Source organism: Erpetoichthys calabaricus, chromosome 16 (genome assembly GCF_900747795.2).
Source record: "Erpetoichthys calabaricus chromosome 16, fErpCal1.3, whole genome shotgun sequence".
Lineage (NCBI taxonomy): Eukaryota > Metazoa > Chordata > Cladistia > Polypteriformes > Polypteridae > Erpetoichthys > Erpetoichthys calabaricus.
In genome coordinates, this window is record NC_041409.2 from 53,615,403 (window position 1) to 53,627,394 (window position 11,992).

At 39.4% G+C, this 11,992-nt stretch overlaps 1 protein-coding gene across 1 annotated transcript; it reads right to left on the minus strand.

Annotated features, from left to right (window-relative positions):
- Positions 1 to 1,339: 1,339 nt before the first annotated feature.
- On the minus strand, positions 1,340 to 9,388 carry LOC114666658 (uncharacterized). The gene is made up of 2 exons (XM_028821595.2): positions 9,056 to 9,388; positions 1,340 to 5,679 (listed from the first exon to the last, which is right to left on the minus strand). The coding sequence occupies exons 1-2, from the start codon at positions 9,338 to 9,340 to the stop codon at positions 4,216 to 4,218; spliced, it is 1,749 nt and encodes a 582-aa protein (XP_028677428.1). The 5' UTR covers positions 9,341 to 9,388; the 3' UTR covers positions 1,340 to 4,215.
- Positions 9,389 to 11,992: the final 2,604 nt, after the last annotated feature.

An 11,992-nucleotide genomic window follows, 5' to 3' on the forward strand; every position in this document is an offset into this window, starting at 1 on the left:
GCTTCTCCCATATGCGAAAAGGCCAGAGGATTAGCAAGAGCACTCTGAACCCCCCCCCCCCCCCCCCCACATTGCTCCGCAGATCCTCCTGTCACCTCATGAAGCCCTCCGCCATGTATCTGAGTTCCCTAAAACATGCTCTGCAATGTAAGAGTAGGACTCTGAATCAGGGACACAACTCCATCTGGGTTCACAGGGATCCCGTTCTGGTTCTCCCAAGAAGGTTTCCTCTCACAAGGTGTTAAGGATTCCCACGAGGGAGTCCAATTTAGTGTATGAATGTCCCCAGGTCAGCTGGGCGAGCTTAGCAGGAAGGCCATTTATTACTATGGCACAGATCACCTTTTACAAAAATCTTTTGGGCATTTTTATTATATGGCTATAGCCAACACCCTACTTTCTGCCATAGTGTCATGGCCTGTTTTTGGAGGGACTCCTCTGGGTTATACTCCCATTTCATTGTATCCCTCACCTGCCGACCCGAGGTGCCCCCACCTTTCTCAAAGGATTTTTCTCTTGTGGGGATCTTTGGGTCAGTCCCCATCCTCAGGAGCCCATAATAGGTCTCCACTGTGTTCCTTTCAGAACCTGGCCCTCGTCTGCAGGTCCTCTGCCTACGGTCCCAGGTTCTCTTCAGGGAGAACTGGGTCAGAACATGCTCCAGATCCCCCCGACACACACTGTCAGACCTCAGCTCGGCAACACGAGAACGGTATTCTCCTACCTGATAGGTCTTCAGTTATTTGGGATGATAGTGTGTTGAGACATTGTTTTAGTTTGGCTTCTGGTTCCACAAAGAGGCCATCCTGCCGGCTACGCCACTGTAAAAGAATGAGTCTCAACACACTGGAAAGGTTTGGGGCAGCCACCCGTATATTGTCCCTGGCTGCAAAAGGTTTAAAGACAACACAAGGATGTCCTCAGGTTGAGTTCCCAGAATGAACTAAACTGGTCTGAAAAGAGGGAGGTTTTATATGTTGTAGACTGGAGTGATGTTAGTCTGGGTGTCGGAACAGGAAGTGACGTTAAACGAGGAAGGTTTTCCCGTATTTGGTCTGCAGAGATAACAGAAAAAGGTTTAGAGCACCCTGCCACCCCCTGGCCTGGTGGGTAATCATCTCTACTTGGTCCACTCAGCTACATGTGTGACAAGGGGTACCCACATTTCTTTTTTCTGCCTTACTGCAACATGTCAAACATACATCACAACATCTAACACACACAATCACAGTCTATTTTGAGTCATGAAACTATCATAATGAAAGCAAGAGATGAAGAAGACTTCTCAACTGTAGACGATCATATCACTACAGAAAAACTGTGACTCACAGGAATAACATTATCATGCTTAAAACAATGTTTATTTTGAAATCCACAGCTTATTATAATATAGTGAAGCACCACTTAGCTGTGCAGGATAATGAAACCTTTAAAATACATATGTCATCATGTTTAATATATATTATTTAGTTAATACAGAAAGCATTTCAATATTGCATTACTTAAATTTCTACTAAATCACACACAGATATAACTATACAACTATGCACTATTTCTTCAGAAAGCATTCAGACGGCTTCATTTGTAAAATTTTGTTTTATGACAGCCTTGTGCTAAAATCATGTCAATTCATTTTTTTCCCTCAATCAACACTTAAAAATCGAGAATGACAAAGCGAAAAAAGGAATTTAGAAAAATTTGCCAATTTGCCCAGGCCGGGTGGGAGAGGGTGAGTTAGGTTACTTTGTATGCTTTGTCCATTTATTCATATATCTTGTCAATTCATCTTTAGTTATTAAAAAGTTAATCAAAAAAAAAAAATAACTGAAATCTCACACTGACACAAATATTCAGACCCTTTGCAATGACACTTCAAATTTGACTCAAGTGCATCCCATTCTACTGATCATCATTGAGATGTTTCTACACGTTGTTTGGTGTCCATATAATGTCAATTAAGTTGTTTGAACTGATTAGGAATGGCACATGCCTGTCTATAGAAGGTCAACCATTGAACAAAAACCAAGCCTTGAGATTGAAGATATTTCTGCAGAGCTTACAGACAGGGCAAGCTGCAAAAGAACTTAACTGCAGCATTGAAAGCTCCCAAGAAATTATTATTTCTTTTATTACTTCTCGACATACCTTAATTTAGTATTTTAATGTAGTTTTATTTAAATTGTAAAATTTATTATTCTTTCAATGTTGATGTTGTTTTATTTTAATTTCTAATTTTATTTCCTTACTTTATATCTTGTCCTGTGCATTCTTGTCATTTGTACAGTGTATTGGCACCAAGCTGCATGGTGATTATGCACTTTAAATAAAGCTGATTGACTGAATGAACAGCACGGTGACTTCCAATAGAACAACCACAACTCTTTCTAAAGTTGGATGCCCAGCCAAACTGAGAAATTGTGGGAGAAGAGCAATAAAAAGAGAAGTGAATTAGAACTCAGTAGTCACACTGTCTGAAGTCCAGAGAACCTGAGCAAAGGTAGGAGAAACCTCCCGAAGGACAACCACCACTGCAATACTCCACTAATCTGGGCTTTATGGCAGAGTGGTCAATCGACACATGAAAGCCCACTTGGAGTTTGGAAAATGGCACTTAAAGGGTTTTCTGACTATGAGAATAAACATTCTCTATTCTGATGACTTGAACATTGAACTGTTTGTCCACAATTCTAAGTGTTATGTGTGGAGGAAACCGGGCCCTGCTTATCTTGCCCAATAACATTCCAACGGCTAAGCATGGTAATGGCAGCATCAGGGACTGGAAGACTAGACAGGGTTGAGCAAAAGCCGAATGGAGCAAAGTGCAGAGATATCCTTTATGAAAACCTATTCAGAGTACACTGAATGCCAGACTGGGCCAAAAGGTCACCTTCCAACAGGACATATTTAAAACAACACAGTTGTGGCTTAGAGACAAACATCTCTGGAGAGACCTGGAAGCAGTTGTCCACCAACAGTCTCCATCCATCCTGACAGAGCTTCAGAGGAATTTGCAGAAATAAAGGGCAGAACATCCCCAAATCCAGGTGTGTGAAACTTGTCATGTCAAACACAAGACGACAGCAGGCTGGAATTGCTACCCAAGCAGCTTCAACAACAACAACATTTATTTCTATAGCACATTTTCATACAAATGGTGTAGCTCAAAGTTCTTTACAATATGAAGAAAAAAAACTCCAGATGGACTGGAGGAAAAAAAATCTGCAGGAGTTCCAAGGCCATGAGACCACCCTGCCCGCACTGGGAATTCTACCAAGCATAAAGGATCTAAATCAGTCTTCATGGTTTTCAGGACTTCACATTTCGGGATTCAACTAAGTAAAAGGTCTGAAAAGTTGTGCCAATGGATTATTTCAGTTTTTTATTTTTAATAAATCTACAAAAATTCCCAATACCCTGTTTTTGCTTTATCATTCTGGGATGTTGAGTGTTGTTTAATGAGAGAAAAATGAATTTAAATGATTTTAGCACAAGGCTGCAACATAAAAAAAATGAAAACTGTGAAAAGCCTAAAGACTTTCTGAATCTACTGTATATTAGATATATGCTGTTTAATTAAATTAAAAAGCCTTTTATAATCACATATTTATGAGACAATATGATGCTTATCTATTTCCATGGTTCCCCTAGCTACATTTATGGCAAGGAAGCCAAGGAGCGTGCATTGTGGAATACATGTCACCCTCAGCCATTTCTTTTCTTCTCTGCCAATAGTGTGAAGATCTCCAAAACCCCAGAAAGTAGCCTGAGACTCCAAGGTCAAAATGTCCATCTGAACCTGAGCTGGAACTAAAAACCTGAAGGCCTTTGCAATAATGGCAGGCAAAAAAAGGTATGCTACCAAATGCTATGTAATGAAGATAAAATTGGCCCCATGTGTTAAAACAAAATGTTTTTGAATTTCTGACCAAAGCTAGTGTCCACCATATCTAAAGTCCGTGGACTTGCCTTCTGCCACATCCATTATCTATTATATTAAGTGTGAAACATTTTGTATTGAAAATATATACCGTATGCTATGTGTAAAGCATGCCTACTAAAATTATTGCAGCTAATTTATTAGATGTATGCATACACTGGTAAAGAAATCCTGATTAGTAGCTCTATTAGCCATACATACTAAATTATATTTTGCATGTATCTTCTTCTTACACTTACTTCAATTCTTTAGGATAAGGTTTTAGAACACTAAATTAACTAAATTTGTGGGATGCAACAGTAGTCCCAGCTGTTGTCCAGACCAGTGTAACACCAGTTGTAATCTTTGCCATAGGTGCCACACTTATGATCAGAACGACACATCTTGCCATTGATGGCCACATTTGGAAGATTTGATAAGCAACAGTAATCCCAGTTGCTCTTCGTATCAATGAAACACCAAGTGTATTTTTTTCCATAGGTGCCACACACAGTCCCACTGAGGCATTCCACGCCTTTTATTGTAATGCCTGTGACTGTTGGGGGAATGCAGTAATCCCATGACCCATCTTGTGTGAAACACCAGTAGTAGCTTTTTCCATAGGTGGCACATTCCTGATTAGTGACACACGGTTTGTTAGAAATGGTTACAGTGGAATATTGAGGTGAACAGAAAATTGTTTGCTCCAAAGACTTGCAGAAAAATGCCATTTGATTAGAGTTGTAGAGACATGGACTTGAGCAGCAAGGCTTGATTCCACTTTTAGTCCTGCACTCTCTTCTCCCATCTTTTACGTCACAATAATCTCCCGCTATGCATGGGGTGCCATCAGCAGTAACTGTCGCCCACGGCGTTGACTTCTCTGAGCTCAGGCTGCAGATGAGATTGGACTCTTCCACTTGCTGCTTTCCCTCAAACGTTAGTGTGCCATTGCTTTGTAATAAGCAGGTCTGTTTATTATTTGCCTTCAGTTTCTCATTGCTTTGAAACCAGTCATTCCAACTCTTGTATTCCATTTTAACACTAATGTCCTCAACCAAAATATGTTCCATGTGAAAGTTAAAAGTGTTTTGCAAACCTTTAAATAAAATTGTCTCCAATGTCCTTCTTGCATTTGGGCTGAAATTTTCCTTGGCAACTTGTTTGAAAAGTTCTGGCACAAAGACTTGTGTACTCAAACGAATGAACATTTCATTATCTTTTTCATGGGAACAGCCATCAAAGATTTGAAAATCTGTTTGGTTGTATTGTTGTTTAAGGATATGCTCTAGGTGTTTCACTGTGACGGGTTTCATAACAGCACCACGCTTGTTATTTCCCATAAAGGCTAAGGAGAACGAGTCTTGGGGGTCTGCTGCCTCGAAACACAATGCTCTCCAGATAAAGCAAGGGACGGTGGTTGTGGTCACCTTGTCTGTTGCAGAGTAGAATGGGCAAAGGCTTTTTACTGTGGGTAGCTGGTCCGAAGGTACCAAACCTGTAATTACATAAACTGTTCCATTTGTTAATGATGTACCTAAAATGACTCTCACTGCTTCCTCAAACATTTTCCACTGAAATTCGTAGAAGGTGGCTTCCAGAACAACAATGTCAGACCCACCGATGTGATCCATGGGCACCTGGCCACATTCATGACTGTTCAGAATCCTGTTGCTGCAGTAGACGTTACTTGACGTATAAAAACTATTTACTTCTTTTGCTGCATCATAGTTGCTTTTATTGATCTTTTGGTCTGGTGGACACTAAGATGATAAAGAAAGAAATTAGCACTGTATCCATATAATAATTCATGTAATAATAGTTCTTAACACCCATTTTAAACAGACATCATTCTACTGTTTTCACAAGAAAGTTATGTCATTTGGGAAGCAAAGCATAAGAAATGTAATCTGCCCCTGTAGTGAAGAACATACACCAGAACCGTAAAATGGCTGGTGAAAACTTAAAGTACATCAAGGATTAAAACTACTGTATTACTATTACATTAACACAAAGAGCAAGAAGACAACACTACCAGGAGTCAGAACCAAGACGATGCTTAACTCTAGACATCTCCATGACATGTCATCACAGACTTGCTGAGACACTTCTAGGCAGATGCGAGTTATGAGCACTTAAACAATTAAGAAAAAGTGACAAAGAGAGCTAATCACAGACTCGTCAATTGTATTCCATAGATTTCAAGGTCATCATCTGCAGGGGTTATTACAGGTTTATGAAAAGTTGAAAAACAAGAGAAGATGCTGTATAAATAGAAATAGACAAGATAGTTTGACAGACAAGAACATAAAGCAATAATGAAAAAAAAAGGTTTGATACTACACTGTAAAAAAACAAGAGGGACAGCAGAAAAGGGGAAATCAGAATCTGTCAAAATGAAGTGTGAGACATGCATTTAATGAGGCATTGGGGGGATGATTATGAAGAAAGAGTATCAAGTGAGCTCTGGAGCATTGTTTAAGCGTCTCATACTGTGTCTGATGCCATGCAGCACCAATTATACTGGAAACATAAATTTTGAGGTGCAAGGGAAAAAAAAACAGTGAAAGCCCAGTTGTTACACAACCCTTCAATGTGATGCCTAACTAGAGTTTGACGTTACGCAGGTTCCTCACATGCAGATGCAGCCTTAGGGGTGTGCGGGGGGTCCTAGGGCTGACCAACCCCACACGGGGCCGGTTACATCAAACGCTGTTACCAGTATGTGTGGACTGTATAAACTTGAGCGTGAATTTAATAAAAATTATGTTAACATACACCGGCATTTTCTCATTACACTATTCAGCTAAATTTTTGCAACGTAACACATGGACTTTATCAAAATATAACTGGAAAATATAACTTGACAAATCCACTCGAACAGGACACACGGAACTCAAAAACGGAGCCCCCATAGGCACGGAGCCTGGAGAGGTCGCCCCACTTGTCACCCCCAAACGCCACTCTTGCTCACATGTATAATGGCCATATAGATTCTACAAGTCCTTCATCTCTTTACCATAATATTTGTTTAATATTAATTGTGGTTGTGAATTTCCCCTTGGGATTAACTTTTATTACTAAATGTTTGAAGTTTCTAGACTGCCAGATTGTTCTAAAGGAGGCTCAATGGGTACAAAATATCATTTTTGAAGGTTCCCAGTCATTAATAATGCTCATGATGCTGGACATCTGCTATACTTAATCAACTCTGCTAAACTGAAGTTTCAGCTCAGTGTACTTTTTATTTCACTCACCTTTGGTGGCTCTTGATGTGATAAACAATTTCATTATCTTCCCACTACGAAGACCTCCTCATTCACATTGAGTTGCTTGCTGCAGGGATTTTATTAAGTATATTGTTAAACAAGTTCACCTTCAAGTTCAAATTGTGGCTCAACTACTGATTGATTTTCCTTCAGAAGACTGACTTACTAATGAACTTTGTTGCTGCCTAGGATCTGCTTTTAAGTTCTGTCTTTTATCTCATTTACAGAATGTGGCATATTTTAGTTGTAAGCTTCGTTTACATGGAGCTGTGATTAACCGAGGACTTGCGTGATGCTCACTAGTTTGCTGGGTACTGGAGTTGGAGAAGAGAGATCCTTACAGCATCTACTGTATCACTTTGAATTGCCAAGTGCCACGTTTAATCTTTCTCCTCTGTTTTTCTGCTCTTTGCTGTTTACTGAATTGACACATCTCGTTTACTTTTGTAAGCCTTAGTTAATGGTGCCCCCAGCGATGCAGCAGAAACCTGGACTTTTGCTCACTTCTCTAAATCCTGGTTTGCTGAAGCCCCTCAATAGCGTTTTCTGTTAATGATTACCTTTTCACTTTGCTGGTGCCTATTCTATGGTGGCTGGATTATCCTGTAATGTCTTTCCCTTGGCTCCCGTTGAGATCAAGTAGGCTGTGTTGTTCCACCTTATATTTCCTGTTATCCGGTTTTGTATTTAATAATTAAAATAAAAAACTCTTTTCTCTAGCAATGCACCTTGTGCCTTAGAAAGTTCTGCAGCCCAGGCAAGTCTCTCCCAATTGATTATTCATAAACCTTTAATATTTAGCATTTGGATCTCTGGACTGCCTTAGGGCTTAGTTCAAATACAACTCGATAATTTTCAGATGACTACGCAAGTGTAGTGGTGGACTCAGTGGAAGGCCTATAAAGAATATTAAAAGGAGTTGGGATTGAACCCAAATAGTATTATATGAAAATGTATGTAAAGATGACAAATGTAACTATAGTGTCTCCTTAAAAGAAGAAGGAACTGGGCATCAAGCTGTAAGCTGACAAGCTTCAGGATGCCTGTTTCTCCGCACAAAGTGTCTTCATCACTGTTGCTCCCCTTCATCAGTGGTTCATTTGGACCAGAGGACTGATATTGGCTGATGGTTTGTGGGTGCTGGTCAATTTCTAATGAACCTGTAACACTGCTGTGCGTAAAAAACCCAGCAGCTTGACAGTTCATCGGGCACCTTTGTGTTTAACCAAAATAATAATCAACCAACAAACTGAATGATATACAATAAACTAAGTAAATACACTTTTAGAAAATATGCAGTTACTATTATTACTAAAAATGACTGTATTAAATAGAACGAAAAGTAAAATAGGAAACAAACGCTAATGCTGTTTATGGTACTGTGCTTATGGAACAAGCAAATAAATGGTAAACATATGAAACATTAAAACTGTAAATATAACAGACACCAAGAAAAGAACAGGTAGATGAATATTTTTCATATAGTACTTTAAAATACTTCAGTCAATTTAATCTTCCACATAATTTTGGTATCTTGTCTACAAAGAAGGTAAAACTATACTTAATATGCCTAAATTTTAAGTTCTCTCTTTATAAGGCAAATGACTATTCATCTAATGTCTGAGTCCATTGTATCTGTTACTCACTCTCAAGAAGTTGAGGACAAGGCACAAACCAACCCTGGATGAGATAGCAGGACACAATCACACAGTACTGCACAATCATACATACCAGACTGCTTCAGGATCTTCAATTAATGGAGCATGCAGATCTTTTGAATGCATGCTAAAGAGAAGAGTCAGATCTTTGAAGCTGGGAGACACACCATGCCCACTGAAATTTATGAATTCATGACACAGACAGATCTTACCTCTGAATCCACCCATTCTGAGGCCAAGTTGATGCTGCTTTCACATCCGTCTGAATTCAAAATGAATGCGCTGTAAAGAGGACTTGTGTTGTCCTCGTTGTAAAGTGTGGCAAAAACATGAGTATCATTTTGGATGTGACATACTTTTTTATACGTGCCATCAAAACCTTTCACTTCTTGCTTGTTGTAAAACAAATGTTTGCATTTTTCAAAATCTGTGACATTTTCAGCTTGGACAAAGACACAACAAAATAAAAAAATCCAGTGGACAAGCAGTCTGACCATATCTGCCAGAGGGTTTGTATGTGTGTGCGGCACCAGCTAAAGACGAACCAGCTTATAGTCGCAGTAAGTTAAACATTACACAATTTTGATCAGGTTTATTTAAACATATTTGTGCCAAGTGTTTAATTGGGCAACAGAGAAGATAAATCAAAGTCCACATTGATGTTCCATGGAACAAAATGGTCACAGTGACCTGCTGTTTGCAAGAAGTCTTTAGAATTTTTGCTTAAAAAAATAAACATGAGTGGCATTCTCAGCTTTCAACAAGTGTCAGTGTTTGTTTCACATAAAGGCTTCACATTAAAAACTATTTCAGTCAAATATGTCACTCAGTACAAAATGTAAACAACCCTCAACTTACATTGACAATGACAGATGAAAAAAGCTCATGGCAAAGTCACACAACTGGCACAGGTTACGTCTAGCCTACTGCAACTCTCCATAGGCAGGGAGTATTGGCGGCTTGTGTCACCAAGCCACTACAGATGATTCAAAATGCAGTGGCATATCTACCAGCCAAAGTGGGCTCATGTCACTTCTCTCTTTGGATCAATACATCAGCTCCATGTAGCAGCACACATTACGTTCAAATCCTTGATGTTGGCCTTCACAGTAGTCAATAGGTCAGCACCTACATATAAAAGACACTCATGAGGTTTTATGCTCCTTCTCGCCCACTCAGGTTTGCCAAAGATCAAATCTGAATCCAGGCTCTTTGCATGTGGAATGAGATGCCCTCTTCCTTTTGAACATCTCACTCCCTCAATGTGTCTAAGAGGCATTTGAAGACTTTCTGTTTTGGTGAATTTCTGTCTCACTGTTGATGGGTTTGTGAGGTTCCTATAACCTAAGAATTGTAATTATCTTGTATTTTGCTCTGAGATCTTCACTTATGATAATCAATTTTGTACCCTTGTCCTGTCACACTTGTTCTCAGACAGTCTCCTGCACTGATGAGAACAGTACTACTGGATTATTCCTAAGTGTGTGAGTGAGACATGGGATCACCATTACAAAAATGCAGTTTTATTTTAGGTGCTCCCACATCATGGTTGTCCTCTCATATGGAGTGAACTCATCCTGAAAGACGTGGATTTCTTATATGATATGAAGATGAAATGACTCCATAATTGTGAATTCTTAGCTCTTTGAGCCATCAATATATTTACATCTTCTGTCTTATCTTTACCTCTAAATGTCATTTACTTACTGTTGGTCAGTGAAGTAAATGTGTTGTGTAACAAGGTAACTTATTAATCACAAAATTCATTGTAAGCTATTATAATTGATTACTATTGGTGACCTTAATTAATTGTTGCAGCCCTAAAGTAAATTAGTGCATTTAGGGACATTTCTCTGTCTGGCATACATTATGGCTGTTACATAGTTTTAGTCATAGCTGCCATTGTGGGACAGTAATTAATACATTATCCCTGTGTCTCCTTGGGGTCTTCTGAGTACTAAAGTCATATTGGTGACTTTAAATTAGGTTATTAATGAGTGTGTCCTGTACCTAAGGCCCAGACCACTGAAGGTTTCTGTTTCCACTAAATGCTGATGTTACAGATTACATATACAGTTATCCCTCGGTATTTATGGGTGATTGGTTAACGAAGGTGGCGTAGCATTTACAAATAACCTTTGTTGAGGGATCTATGAAATGGAGGGAGGCTACAGTAGGGTATGCCTCTTGATCACTTCAATTGCATGAATGCAGCGTTGTGCCTACTATATGGCAAATTCAAATTTTACTTTTTGGAGTTATCTTTTCCAAAGTTGCAGTTGGTTGAATCTGTGGATGCAGAGTCTGCGGATACAGAGGGTCAACTGTATGTGGTTCTGACCCTTTATGTACCTGAACCAGATGAAGCAAGTCTAAGGTGGGTCTGTTTTATAGATTTATGCGTACATATAACACACATATAAACACAAATACTGTGTCTCTCTGTGACCATTACAGGGATTTGAAGAGTCATGTCCAGATAAAAAAAATCCTAAGAAACCCATCTTTACATATATATATATATATATATATATATATATATATATATATATATATATATATATATATATACTGCGGTGGGTTGGCACCCTGCCCGGGATTGGTCCTTGCCTTGTGCCCTGTGTTGGCTGGGATTGGCTCCAGCAGACCCCCGTGACCCTGTGTTCGGATTCAGCGGGTTGGAGGATGGATGGATGGATATATATATATATATATACTGTATATATATACTAATAAAAGGCAAAGCCCTCACTGACTGACTCACTGACTGACTGACTGACTGACTCATCACTAATTGTCCAACTTCCTGTGTAGGTGGAAGGCTGAAATTTGGCAGGCTCATTCCTTACAGCTTACTTACAAAAGTTACGCAGGTTTCATTTCGAAATTCTACGCGTAATGGTCATAACTGGAACCTCTTTTTTGTCCATATACTGTAATGGAAGGCAGCAAGATGGCCGTAGGAGACGGAGTTGCGTGTCGCGTCATCACGCCTCCCACGTAATCACGTGAACTGACTGTGAACTCAGTACGTAGAAAAGTATGTACGCCTGATGAGCCCACAATTACGGCGAAACAAGTGTCGCGTACTATGCATCTTCAAAGCACGGTGTAAACCGTAAGTTTAAATTGAGTTTATAGAAACGCTC

Coding starts and splice junctions, on each gene's coding strand:
- LOC114666658 (XM_028821595.2), bottom strand. CDS start 9,340: ATGGTCAGACTGCTTGTCCACTGGATTTTTTTATTTTGTTGTGTCTTT. Junction 5,680..9,055: donor CAGAATGGGTGGATTCAGAG/GTAAGATCTGTC, acceptor TTATCATCTTAG/TGTCCACCAGACCAAAAGAT.